At 45.7% G+C, this 15000-nt stretch overlaps 1 protein-coding gene across 1 annotated transcript in view; it reads right to left on the bottom strand.

Moving 5' to 3' along the window:
- Positions 1-15000, bottom strand: part of LOC121704912 (voltage-dependent T-type calcium channel subunit alpha-1I-like) — a 153635-nt gene that overhangs the window by 41777 nt on the left and 96858 nt on the right. Inside the window, exons 9-12 of the mRNA XM_042085460.1 lie at positions 11978-12320; positions 9475-9567; positions 2569-2911; positions 1670-2076 (exon numbers count right to left, since the gene is read on the bottom strand). Of these exons, the coding sequence (XP_041941394.1) occupies positions 1670-2076; positions 2569-2911; positions 9475-9567; positions 11978-12320 (1186 nt within the window). The remainder of the gene's footprint in view (positions 1-1669; positions 2077-2568; positions 2912-9474; positions 9568-11977; positions 12321-15000) is intronic.

Genomic DNA, 15000 nt, shown 5'->3' with positions numbered 1-15000 from the left:
GGAGATGTCTCTGGAAAATGAATGAGTGTGGGGCTACACAAGATACAGCATTTGCTTTGATCTACTGTCAAGCATGTATACACACTTACACAAGGGCGCATACACCTGCTTGCCTCAAAATCATATCGGTATTCTTTGCTAACTCCCTCTTCAGTTCAAGCACTGTGACATTGTGGATATTACTAAAGTGAAATGAATCGAATACAATTGAACCGAAACAGTAAACTATAAAGACAGCATGCTAACAATCTTATTCTCTTTGAGAATTTTTTATTTTATTTCCAGGTTTCAAGTACACGAGTGATTTAAAGGTAAAAATATTAATATAGTCACAGGTGGTTTCATTATGCTTACAGCACTTCATTGCCCTTCAAAATGTGATCAGTGCTAATTCAGGAGATGTGGCACCAAGGCAGCGATTTCACAAACCTACGTTATGAAGCTGTGATGACTCAGAAATTAAAAATTATAATCACAGTAAAAACTGGTCTTATGCAAAATATGCACACTTACCAATGCATCATGCAAAAACCAGCCGAACTATATCTAAATGTATTCTTATATATTGTTTGAGTGTGTGTGTGTGTGTGTGTGGGTGTGTGTGTGTGAGTGTGTGTGTGTGTGTGTGTGTGTGTGTGTGTGTGTGTGTGTGTGTGCGTGTGTGCGTGCGTGGATGTGCACACGAGTCTGTCTGTGGTCTGTGCTTGCATTATGTCTACGTATAGCAGAGGCATGTGACATGTCTCAGACAGCGAGAGAGAACATTTGATAAGTCTTTGAGAGCCCTTCTGCACGTGCAATGAGCTAAAACTGCTGTGTAATGGCAGCCCAATAATTCTGTTTTGTGTTTTGTATCTCTCTCTCTCTAACTCTCTCTCTTTCTCTCTCTGTGCTTTTTCTTGCGCTCTGTTATTTTTAGAGTCTTCAGAGATGAGAGAACAGGCTCCTCTGCAGGCAACGATGGAGTGAGGGGGTGGATGAGAGACAGAAAGAGGGGAGCAAGAAGGTGGAGGAGGAGGAGGAGGAGGAGAAGGATGTGCCAAAATGTGCACCAGAATGAGCATCTGCAATTGCAAAGGAAGTTCAGTTGCAACATCTCTCCAAAAGACAAACCCACGCAAACAGCCCTCTGAAGAGATTTTGGCGGTATGTTTTTTTTTTCAGAGTGATTAAAATATACTCTTTTGTCAGAGCAGCTGAGTGCTGACTGTGCAATGAATCATGGGAAAGCTATCCAGAAGAAATGCAGAAAACAGAGCTCTGTTAAAAGGTTCACACTATCTCCGGCTGAGTGGGGAAAAAAAGAAATGTGTTATGTTGCTACAAACTTTATTTTTTTCCCCGATGTAGTGCAGATATTTTTCTCCTCTGCCAAGCTGAAGATTACATTTTAGTGTGCAAGTGAGGCCTTTTCCAATCACTTGACAGACTTTATAGGGTGGGGCTGGCCTTGGGAAAATGTTCCCTAATTAAGCCCTAACAACCCAGTTACTCAAACTGATAAATGACTGTAAGTAGTGGGAACTCACAACCAGAACATTATATTACATGATTACATTTTTAAAAATGTCACAGAGTTTTTGACATCACAATTCAAATTTCAGCATAAAGTACAAGCCAAGCTGTGGATTTTCTCTACAGAGTGTGACTCGCCCTGAGATATGTGTACCTGGTTGTGGTGCTCGATGCCCATGCTGATGGTGTTGATGAGGATGGCGATCATGATCCCCCTGTTGAAGTACTTGCTCTCCACTATACTCCACAGCCTGACCCGCATCTCGTCCCACACGTGCTTGCAGAAGCCCAGGCAGGACCTCCTCTTGGCCCGCCGCTTGGGCCTCGTGTCGTCCTCCTTCCTCTCGTCTAAGTGGTTCTCCTCCCTGTCCGTCTCCTCCAGAGCCCCCTCCTCGTCCTCCCCATTGGCCGAGTCGCCCATGGCTCCCTCCCCTTCCCTGAGTGACAGCGCGGCGGAGCACTGGGGGCAGTCCTCGGGGTTGGAGGTGACAGAGAGGGAGATGGCGTTGTCCAGAGCCTGGGAGCTGTGCTCCAGCTTGCTCTGATGCAGACAGTGAGACACTGTCATGGAGGTTGAAAAAGAGAGAGACAGAGACCAGAAGAAAGGAGGAGAAAATGGGCAGAATAACAGTCAGAGACATGAAGAGCAGGAAGACAGCAGGGACAATATGGAATTCAGAAGAGGAAAGCTTTAACTTGAACCCATAAAACAAGTCACTTATCCAAAAACACATTATCATTACATTATCATTCTGCTTTTATGATTATCTATTTAACATAAACATGATGAATTAGAGATGCTCTTCCGTAGCAACGGTGCAGCTAAGGTGTTTATTTTATGAGTGTGTGTATCCTTTTGGAAATGAGCCCTCTGTGATGTGGTGACATCTCGTTCCCAGTAAACAACAGGAACACATTCACGGTCCCACAAACTAAATAATTACTATTCTACAACTAACCCACAACAGCATCTACCTCTTCACCTTAACGCAGTTCACCCATGAAGATCCAGTCCCCCCCCCCCCCCCCCCCCCCCCCCCTTGGTCCACTCACCATGGCCTGAATGCCCGTGGTGCTTCTCCCCTCCATTGGCACTGCCCCCTCCACCACCACCCCTGCCTGCCCTGCCTCCTCTCCCCCCGCCGGGCGGAGGTGGCCGGCCGCGGAGCGTGTAGTACAGGGCGGCAGAGCGCCGGCGGGCCTTGCGCAGCATGTGGCACACCAGCTGGAAGAGCTCCTCGTAGCAGTCGCCCGGCTCGGTCAGCGAGGCCAGCGTGCTGGACGACAGGCACTGGGCACGCTGCTCCTGCATCAGCTGGTGCTCGCGCTGCTTGGTCTCGGAGAATTGCGTGGCGATGACCACCAGGCACAGGTTGATCATGAAGAAGGAGCCGATCTGAGGGGAGGGGAACAGCGTTTAGGGAGGTGAAGAGAAGAGAAGAGAGGAGAAGAGAGGAGAGGAGAGGAGGAGAGAGGAGAGGAGAGGAGAGAAGAGAGAGGAGAGGAGGAGAGAGGAGAGGAGAGGAGAGAAGAGAGGAGAGGAGAGGAGGGGAGAGGAGAAGAGAGGAGAAGAGAGGAGAGAGGTGAGGAGAGGAGAGGAGAGGAGAGGAGAGAAGAGAAGAGAAGAGAAGAGAAGAGAAGAGAAGAGAAGAAAGGAAAGGAGAGGAGAAAAGAGAAGAGAGGAGAGGAGAGAAGATAAGAGAGAAGGAGAGAGGTGAAGAGAGGAAAAGAGATAAGAAGATAGGAAGAGAGAAGAGGAAAGAGGAGAAGAGGAGAGAGGAGAAGAAGATATGGGACAAGATAGGATGGAATAAGGGAAGAGAAGAGATCCATTTTAACATCCTTATCCTTTTATTGTTATGATATAAGCATGTTATCATAGCTTATTTTTGATATACAAGTCATGAGCACAAATACAAATGCAGTTTTTGTAAACAGCTTTACCAACATGATTGGTCCACAGCACAGTGAGAGAGATAGATGAGAGAGGGACAAATGGCAGGAGAGCAGTAGAGAAGAGAGGTGGAACAGACAGAAACAGGACAGAGTGAAATAACAGCATTGATGAAAAGAGAGAAGGGAAAGGAGGTCGGACAGGTGGACAAGATGTACAGTAGATATGCACAAAAGACTGGATGAAAGAGGGGAAACAAAGATGTGTGTAGAAAGGTCACGGAGATGGAAACAAGTGATTCTGGCTTGTCAGAGCTTCCTGTGAACACAGAACACAGTGCTAGCAGTCCACAACACACACACACACACACACACACACACACTCTCTCTCTCTTACACACACACACACACACACACACACACACACACACACACACTCACACACACACACACGCACACACACACATACAGTATACACATAGGCTGGCCCTGTCATCTGAATAGACAAGAGGCCAAGTCAAATGCTTGGGCCTCAGACTCCACAAACTTGTTTTTCTGGAACCTTCTGAACTCGGAGGCTTTGATGTCCTGTAATTACCACACCTGCACATGAGGAAAAGGCTGCACTTCAGACACGAGGGGAAAATATCCTATCAGAGCTGGATGATGTGATAGGGTATCGCCATATTAAATAGAAAGAGAGAACAGGAGGGAGAGAGAGAGAGAGCGAGAGAGAGAGATAGAGAGAAAGGTGTAAGTATAATAGTGTGAAAGAGAGGGAGCATAGATATGACAAAAAGAGGGAGAAAACATAACTGATAGACACACAAGGGGAGGAAGAGGGGGAGTAAGAGAGTTTTAAACTGAAAACTGTGGTCCCACCTCGAGTTGAGCGCGTCTGATGGATGTGTCAGAGCTGTTCAGTTATGAAATGCTGATCTAAGCCCATTGGAAAGATGGAGTGGAAGCCCAAGTCCAACTCATCAGGCACGAGTGCCTCCTCTCCCAGCACGCATCATTCATATTCCTCAACAGTGGCACACACACACACACACACACACACACACACACACACACACACACACACAGTCTCTCTTTCTGCACAGGGCTGGCCACGTAGAGCAATCTCTCATATTTTTACACACACACACACACACACACACACACACACACACACACACACACACACACACACACACACACACACACATGCACACTCACACTCACACTCCCAGCCACACTCTCTTACTTAAATATGCAGCACCACATGTACAGTACCTCATATCTCAACTCTCTATGACACACAGATGTGTGTGCATGTGTGCAGATATATGCATATGCGATACATTACCATACATACACTCACATTTGCACACTTCTATCCTACAATAAGAGATATGTTATAGGGTTTAAGATGCTAGCTGGTTTTCAATGAACATTTGCACAATAAAATCATATATGCAAACACACAATCACATAAACACACGCTCACACACATGCGCGCACACACACACACACACACACACACACACACACACACACACACACACACACAAAGAGGTGGTGTAACCGCCAACTAGTGGGTTTTCTGTTGGGCCTTGTGATATCTAAATAAAAAAAAACACAGACAAAGAGAAATACATACACACAGACACACACACACACACACACACACACACACACACACATACACACACACACACGGTGATCAATTCTGGCGATGCTTTACGGAGCGCCTGTGTGTTTTATTCCTAATCATGAGGAGGAGCTGTGCAGGCTGTGGATGAAATGAGAGCAGACATCACAGGTGGGCAGTAGAGAGAGGACAGGCAGAGACGCACGTCACCTCCACACACCACATCCAGCATATGGCTCTGGCAGAGACGCACGTCACCTCCACACACCACATCCAGCATATGGCTCTGGCTAACATGCCACATGGATGGAGGGAGGGAGGGAGGGGGTAGAGAGGTCACTCCACCGAAAACTACAGCCACACACCAGAACCTTTCCCTACAGACACACACACACACACACACACACACACACACACACACACACACACACACACACACACACACACACACACACACACACACACACAAGCTACTGTATATCTACATATGCATGACATGAACACCTCCAAGCTTCTCTCCCTCACTGCTACAGACACACACACAGGTCTCATTAAAACCACTGGGTCTGCTCTGCCATGCGCAACAGACAGGATCAAAGTCCCCTGGCGGAGGTATCAGAGGAGGGGCAGGGACCAGGGAGAGATGAGATGAAATGAGAGGAGATGAGAGGACCACAGCAAAGGAGAGGAGGAGAAGAGAGCACAGGAAAGGACTGACCATCTGGAGCGGAGCTGGCTGGTCATTGGCTGTGTGCATGCATATTTAGGTGTATACTGTATGCTATGTGAGTGTGTAACCTTTGTATGTAACCCTTGGGGATCAATAAAGTATCTATCTATCTATCTAACCTGGTACTGTAGGCACATACACTCGCAAACAGAAAGACGCATACTGACACACACACACACACACACACACACAAAACCCTTCATGGATAGATACAACACAGTCCACTGGGATTGTCTGCATCTGTCCTGACCCTTTCTAAAGCCACTACTTCCCCTGCTCACTCCTCAAGAGCCATCACCAAGTCCAGCATGGCCCTACAGCGCACTCCCCTTCAGCTTTAAAGGTCCGCTTAGAGCCATCGACTGACAAGCGGTGATTTATGCGCTCGTTTAATACCGGCACTTATGACGCAGACATCCGGGGTGACCCTGAGACTGCCTGCATAAAAAGAAAGGAGGGATGAGAGGAGGGGGGAATGAGAGAGAGAGAGAGAGAGAGAGAGAGAGAGAGAGAGAGAGAGAGAGAGAGAAACTGAGAGGGTGAATGTGTGTTGAGAGACAGAGAAGGTGGGCTTGCCATGGAAAGTTCCAGCAGGGGGGTTGGTTAGGGGGTGCATAATGTGACATGCTGCTATGCACTGGAGGCGCATTGTAATGCATTGAGCATAGCCGTGTGGCGTGTGTGTGTCTGTGTGTTTGTGTGTGTGTGTGTGTGTAAGATAGAGAGAGAGGGAGAGAGAGAAAGTGTGTGTGTGTGTGTGTGTGTGTGTGTGTGTGTGTGTGTGTGTGTGTGTGTCTACAGTATGTGTGTGTGAGAGCGCGAGAGTGTGTGTGTGTGTGTCTATGTGTGTGTCTGTGTAACTGTGAGAATCGGCTAGTATGGGATAGAGGGGCTCCTCATAATTCAATTGCAAAAAAACAGAAGAGCAGTGACATGAGGTGAGCAGCCACTGGACACGAAGAAATGGGGTCTCTACCTTTCTAATGTGCCCTGAATTGAGTGACTCGCATGGCATGCAAATTGAAAATACGCTGTGCTGATACGACTGGCTGGGCCATTCAATCTGCAATAACCAGGAGAAAGTGCACACATTCTGTCTCACATCTAGTGTGTGTGTGTGTGTGTGTGTGTGTGTGTGTGTGTGTGTGTGTGTGTGTGTGTGTGTGTGTGTGTGTGAACATATAAACATAACTTATAAACACAATAAACATAACCTTTACTCTCGGGCCCAGTTGTACACCTGTGTGCACCTAGATGAGTCAGTGTGTGTGTGTGTGTGTGTGTGTGAGTATGTGAATGCATGCATGCCTGAATCTCAGCACTGTTTTGGGGCTGCTCAGGCCATGGTTGCCTGGCTACCAAGAGGAAAAGGTAGGTAAATAAATAAATAAACGAATAAATAAATAAATTCCACTGGGAAAAAAATGCAGCTAAAAGCAGCGCCCCCCTCCTGTACACACACACACACACACACACACAGTGGTATGCAGTATCCGAGAAACAAGTACACACGCGGACACACACACACACACACATACACACACAGAGCCGTTATGCACTATCCAAGATAGACAGACAGACAGACAGAGACAAACACACACACACACTCTTACACTGATGCCTTCTCCCTTAGACAGCTGATTAGAGTGTGGAGGGGCTGACTGTCCCATGCCAAGGGACGACTCCCAAATGGTTGTTTCTGTGCGAGCAAACTGCATACATCTGTGTTGGGCCCTTGTGAGGAGCTCGCTAAGCGGAGCTGAGCCCTCCAGACAGTTATCTACGCACGAGCGGATTATGCGGCGGCTCCATCGACTCCAGGCCGCCTGCCCGCCCGCCCGCCTGGTGCAGATGAGTAAACAAGCGGAGGATCAGACAGGAAATGATGGCGTGACCTGCAGCTGGACTGCAATGGCTAGCGGGCTTTCGGCTGGGCACTGTGAAATCACACGCTTGAAACTGGTCCTTTGTGGTGATGTGTGTTTGATCAAGACTTCCCAAGACGTTGAGACCAATATTTTCATATTCTATACCACTGATGGGTAATGGATTTTCATATTCTATAGCACTGATGGGTAATGGTGTGTCCTTTCTTCACACAGCTCCAGGTATCACAGGTGACAGATAAGACAGATAATGACTGCTCGCAGTCATCAGATTGTCCACTACTCACAGGCATTCAAACTGAATGTTTGGATATACTGTATATATCTGTGTGTGTGTGTGTGTGTGTCTGCGAAGGTGTGTGTGACACGCATGCACATACAGACACTAATCATCGGCACAGATCAACCAATCAACAACTCTATTAGGGCTGGTTATTACCTGCAAATACCATAGACATTGTGATACTGAGGACACATATGATATTCATTCTCTATAATGATCATGTCCAAAAGTGAGCTCACTCTAACAGCTGTTCCTTATAATTCTATATAATACAAAAGACAAAGTCTCAAGAACCGCACAAAGTAAAAACACTTCATGCCCACAGAGTTAAAGGTCTTTTTTTTATTCTAGTTCAAATCTGATGGTTATTCATATTAAAACTTAAATGACCTTTTCTGTTCTTTCTTATGTTTTATGCTTTATCTATACAGGAGTGTGACACAATACATTGCAATATCGATATTGTGAGCACTGCCCTACGATCTATCTCTGTTTGTCTATTCTTCTGACCATGTCTATCTATTTATCCATCAATCACACACTCTCATTCTCAGTCTGTCTCATTTCCTTCCATAATCTCTTATTTTGGCTCTCATTTCTTCTCCCTCTACCACTCTCTGTGTTCGAGAAAGTAGCTGCATCTTTTCAATTTGCCCCTCTGTCCTCCTGCATTTCCTGTCATCCTCCATTTATTCACCAATCCCTCTCTTCCATCCTGACTTGTTTGCCACCCCCCACCACACACACACACACACACACACACACACACACACACACACACACACACATACACACATGCTCGCACACACAGACATACACATGCTGCGATTGTGTAAGTTAAAACGTACAGCTTCCAAAGCACATATTTTCCGAGACAAAGACTGCAAGCGAAACAGCTATTTATAAAGGGCACATGACACGTACTGTAAGATGGGATCTGGGTAAACGGATCTGATATGCCGGCATCAATGCCATTACTTACAGTACATAAAGGAGCACTAGATATTAATCTTTACTTGGCCGCCCAGCTATCGATCCACTTCACCAAGTCTTTCATTGTCAAATTGATCATTAAAGGCTTTATTAACACCTAAACCTGCCATGTGGGACATATGTACCCTCACAAGATGCTAATGGTGTGCTAACGTCAATACTGTTTAGTGGGAAGCAACCGCAGAGCAAAGTTTGTGTGAGACTGTGTGTGTTTGTGTTTGTGTGTGTGTGTGTGTGTGTGTGTGTGTGTGTGTGTGTGTGTGTGTGTGTGTGTGTGTGTGTGTCCTTTGCTTCACGTGTAAATCAAATCAAATGTGAAACAACACCAACAGGTTGTTTGCTGCTTCCATTAGATGTAATAAAACCAGAATCGATCTGTGAATTGGAGGCCGGTTGGAAGTTGCTGACTACATTAGTTTGGTCACCTCCGCTATTCAAGTGTGCACAGGCCCAGGCACACACACACACACACACACACACACACACACACACACACACACACACACACACACACACACAAATAACTTTAAATACTTACAATGATAAGGAAGATGAAATAGATGAAGTTGTAGAAGGAGTGGGCATCCATGACGTAGTACATTATCTCCACCCAGCCCTCCAGTGTGATCACCTGCACACCAGACACCAGTCAACAGGACAGAAAACCAGCTGAGAAACAAGGCTTCACTGGCAACAACAACGTGACGCACGCCTCTGATGCAGCAGGACTGACCAGCTTTACTGAAGGCCAAATGAAGAACTACTGTAGATGATGTGCAATAGTATACTGTAGATGTGCAATGTCACATTCATATTTGGCAACTCATGTTTAGAGACCTTAGATTGAGAGACCTTAGACACTAACATGCACAGAGACCTTAGATTGAAGAATATCTAAATAAGAAAAATATTTAATCAACTAGATGTACCACATAGTGGGCCGCATACAAAGTCGCCTACTGGCGCTGCAAAAGTGAATAGATTTGTAGCACTTGCCAAAAAATTTGTAGCATTGTTATAGCTTTTAAAATCTCTAAACAATCACAAGTAGGGCAGTTCATCACAGTCCATCCATTGCAACTGGACTGATGAAAGTTACACCTGTAGGCTACATTGTATTTGGGAAAATCAGAAGGTACAGTAGCAGCATAATGTATTTATTTACTATTCCATTAACAAAACAATCCCTGTCAGTTCCATGCAGTTTTCAACAGCTATCAAGAAGAGAGGTCATGGGTCATGGATTTTTGTGAATGTTTCTTCTTCTACATATGCATCTACAGTAGTTCATATGATATTCAGCTTTATTGTCAATGCACAAATTAAATACCAGTAGTCTAAAACAAAATGTAGTTTTACCCAGTGGTGCAAATAACTGATATGTCCAAAAGGGCCTTCATGAAATGCGTTGCTAGACTGTTCATACACATTTTAACGGGACAAGTTGAAGCGCTACCATCCGTTATTGTTCGTGCAAATAATAGGCTGATTCATGTTCTCTTGCATTTTGCAAGTATGAGGTCCATGGTTAGTCTGGCATTCGCCAGACCAAGCTCAATCTTTTAAGAAATCGAAAAAGAAATAGCCGGCAGATCAGGCTGAGTTCACCCAGCCTATAGTCCATAGAAATATTGTTTAATTTTGCGATTGAGATATATCCACGCACTGCCCCCCCCGTGCGATCAGGGTTCCCGGAAGTGGCTCCTGATGAAAAATCTTGCTCCGCCACAACAATCTTTGCTGCTATCAATTTGCTTGGTATAACCGCATAGTTTTCTACAAATGCAATCAAATTGGCCTCCATCACTGAACCAATGCTAACGGTAAATTATTGTAGGCTACCTAGGTCCTATAGCTATTGATATTATAAGATTAACGTACCTGCAGTAAAAACCAAGCATGTCCGATAAACATTCTCAGATTTATTTCGGCTTCAAGAAGAAATGGGAATTACATTTCATGTGAAAATCGTCCTATCCTTATTAGACGTTCCCTGCGGTAAACTACAGTCCTTATAGGAAGCGTCCATTGTTTTTCCAACCCACTTTAGATTAACTTCCAACAAAATTACGTCTCACTGCAACGATGCGCCATCTGGTGGACAAACGACTATGTATCGCCAATACTGGAAATGTAGCCATGATGATGATGATGAATATTTGGTTTTCCTTTAATCCTACTGAATTTGTAATTATGTATCGGTCGTTCTAATTGCCGATACCGATAGTATGTGCGTGCCTGTGTGTGTGTGTGAGAGTGTGTATATGTGTGCACCACCATCTACAGGCCAATGAGTGTACAGTCACTAAATGTACACATAACTTACATTTTTTTAGACCCCCCCCATGGATGAAATTCTACAAAACGTGGCATACCCCCAGAGAATGCCAGGTTAATCATACACATACAATTTGGTGCAGTTCTGAACATCTTAACTGAAGAGAGGGGCGATTAAAGCAGAATGATATTGCATTTTCATTTTTTACCGGGGGGGTGCAAATCACAAATGAGTGATTATGGGCTAGGTTGATGTGGGCCCTTGAGACCAACATACCATAAAAATGTCTTCATCCTCGGTGCCACGGTTCAGGTAGTTATTTAGGAAAAACTGCATTTTTTGGGTTTCGGGGGGCCCAGCGCGGAGGGGGAGTGGCCCCCGGGGACCAAATGAAAATTTTCCGTAAAAGTCTAGTGGGGCTACATACCCACCAAATTTCATGTGCCCCGGTGTTTCGGTGTCCCGGGTATCGTTGACCAAAAATTCAGGAAGTAGATGACGGGGAAAAAAAAAAAAAAAAACTTTGACAGTCATTATATGACCGCTTCGCTAGCTTTGCTAGCGGCGGTCATAATAATAATTTAACTAAGTTCGATTCCTGCATAACAAATTAATTTAGCTGCAGTGTACATTATTCAATGACATGATAAACATTGGGAAACAGTGTTCTTTGTGTCCACTACAGTATTCCAAGGCCCTGAGCCTCTTATGGATAATCCCGCGTTCCCTTCCTCGATCCCTGACCCTATCCACCACAGCCTACCTGGAAGATGACGATCCAGGCATAGCCGATGTTGTCGAAGTTGATGGCGCCCTTGTGCGGGTTGCTGTAGCCCGTGTGGCAGCGCGTGTAGTACTGGTTCCAGTTGACGCACAGGCCCATGATGCCGACGCTGCTGTTGACCAGCGGCTCGGGGCCCAGGCCCAGCGCCTGCCGGTGCAGCACGTCCTCCTTGTCCAGGCAGCACTCGCGGCCGCCCTCACGCCGCGTTGGCACGTCCCGGCACGACACGATGCCGTTGTCCTGCGCCAGCGAGCAGATGAAGGGGCGCTCGTCGTCCTCCTCAGGCTGGTAGTACGGCGCCGGGAGGGTGATCCCTGAGTTGCTGTACCGGGGGAGGGAGAGGGGGGAGAGGAGAGAGAGAGCAGTGAGATAATGGAGTGAGAGAGGGGGGTGGAGAGAGGGAGAGAGAGACTTTGCATTCCATTGCCAATGAAAGCAAAACAATTCAATTTAGTTCAAATGTGCTGTAATCAATCAACTGTATCACAATGCACATTTAATTACAGACATCTGAACAAACAAACACACACACACACACACACACACACACAAACATAACCCCCCATACTCACACACAAACCTACAGTACACACACACACACACACACACACACGCACACACAAGCACACTTTCAAGACGTTTCCAGTAAATAGATTTGTCCTGATTTTTATGTTAACACTGTTAGCATCTGAGCTGCTGTACTCTCCTCTCCTTCTCCAGAGACAGCCTCCCATCACAGAGTGAGCGAGTGGCCTGTGAATGTGTCCCTGACCCCCCCCCCCCCCCCCCCCCCAATCATGCCACTGCTGCTGCCTCAGACAGTCTGGCTTCTAAGTCCACAGATATCAGTCACGGCACCCGGCTTTAGTATGGCGATTTCAGGGTTTTAGCAGAGGCAGATGGCTGAAGCTGCAGTCTGCTGAAGGTGAAGTTTCACCTGCGAGCATGTTTCTGGGGATTAAGGGGGGAAATCAGCTTGACTTGATCATTTAACATGACGCAGCTCTGACTGCCAGACACAGCCCTGACTGCAAGGGAGCAGACAAACAAACAAGATGAGAGGTAGAGAGAGAGAGAGAGAATTGAGAGAGAGAAGGAGAAAGAGACAGAGAGAGAGAAGGAGAGAGAGAGAGGGAGAGAGAGAGAGGGCTCAAAAACAACACAGCACAGAATATTATGCTGCTGCTGCCAAGAGTCACTTCAACTTCCTGCCGACAGAGTTTCACAAAACAGTTTGCCTGTGTGTGCCTCTGGCAGTGTGTGTGTGTGTGTGTGTGTGTGTGTGTGTGTGTGTGTGTGCTTCTTGCTCTTGCTGTGTGTGTGTCAGAGTATTTCATGAATTGATTCTGTCACGCTACTTGGGCCACGATGATATCACAATACAGTGAGTCTGCAATACTCAATACATCAATAGAAAAATGATCAGTAACACTTTACTTGACAGTATCAACATAAGAGTGACATTACACTGTCATGAACACATGACACTGTCATGACACATGAACCCTAACCCTAATCCTAACCTCTAACCCTAACCCTAAAGGGCCTGTCACATTACACGCAGCATGCGCTATGAAATGCATTATAGTCAATGGCTTGCGCGTGCAAAAACTGGTCTGCCGCTGCTCTGCCCTTGCGCGTGCCGTGGTCAAAGTTCAATCAGGTTAGTATTTTGCGTTGAGCCCAGCGGCAAGCACAACATAAATCTTTGGGACGTTACCTCAACCAAGAGCAACCTAGCGGTGAGCGCAGCGCATACCGTGTACAATGTGATAGCCCCTTAACCCTAATCCTAACCCTAACTCTAACCCTAAACATAACCCTAATCCTAACCCTAACTCTAACCCTAAACATAACCCTAATCCTAACCCTAACTTGTTATGACAAAAACCGAATGTCACTTAATAACAGAAGCGTTATGTCATAAACATTTATGACTTGTTTATGACACGTTCATGACAGTGTCATGTCACTCTTGTCGATACTGTCAAGTAAAGTGTAACCAAATGATCTACTATTCATCACACTATCTGTTATATTATAACAGATATATACAGATATATGTGTGTGTGTGTGTGTGTGTGTGTGTGTGTGTGTGTGTGTGTGTGTACAGTAAGTGAAGAAAAATACCCATCAGTAAAAATACCCCTAAATAAGATTGGAAATATGTATTTGATGTAGAACAAAGTGCAGAGTTTTTGCACTGTAGTGCCCCTTTCTCCCTGTCAATTTCTTCTTCATGCAAGTTTATCCTCATTCATTTCATAGGCACCACCATGAGAAGTCATGAAGTAGCGACAAATACGATCCATTTAGAGCACACACCACAGTTTGTTTACTGTGCCACCAAACTTTCCCACCTCAAAAAAATACACAAACTATAAACAATCTGTGAAATTGCACTGGATTGAAAAGCAAGCAGGAACTTTACTTCAAGTTCTCTGGAAACCTCAAAACAAGTACTATTAAAACCCAGAGGTATCAGTTAAACCCTTTTATAACTTAATCTCTTTCTCGCCAGAGTCCGCATTCTATCTATCTGCCAAACTGCAGCCAGCCTGACTGGCAGAGAGTCTGATGCAAGGTCTCCTGTCCCTACACTTGTTCATTACCTGCTGCTCAATTTTTCAGAGGTCCCTTCACTCCCTTGTCCAATTCACTTACGACCGCCTTAATCAAATCCTGCCACCACTGCCCCTCCCAGAGTCCCTCCGTTCCTCGACACGGAACACTGCCCAGGACTTTGCCAGGTCCCCACACTTATTGTAGGTGTCTCCATTTTTAAAGTCTCAATTCTCTAAACCCTTTCTCAAAGTACTGTCTGTAAGGGTCCAGGGAAGACTGCTTGATATTCAAAAGTCTTTCTAGTAACATGTTTCCGTAATGCTCTCAACTGAGGCCAGCTAGAGAAACAAATGACTAGAGTCCTGAAACTTCCACAGTAAGCAAGTGGGTTGAAATATCTAAAATGATTTTAATGGCATCAGTGAGCAATATGTTTG

Source organism: Alosa sapidissima, chromosome 3, assembly GCF_018492685.1.
Source record: "Alosa sapidissima isolate fAloSap1 chromosome 3, fAloSap1.pri, whole genome shotgun sequence".
Taxonomy (NCBI): Eukaryota; Metazoa; Chordata; class Actinopteri; order Clupeiformes; family Clupeidae; genus Alosa; species Alosa sapidissima.
The sequence above is the reverse complement of the archived record's forward strand: the minus strand, read 5'-3'. Positions and strand labels throughout refer to the sequence as shown.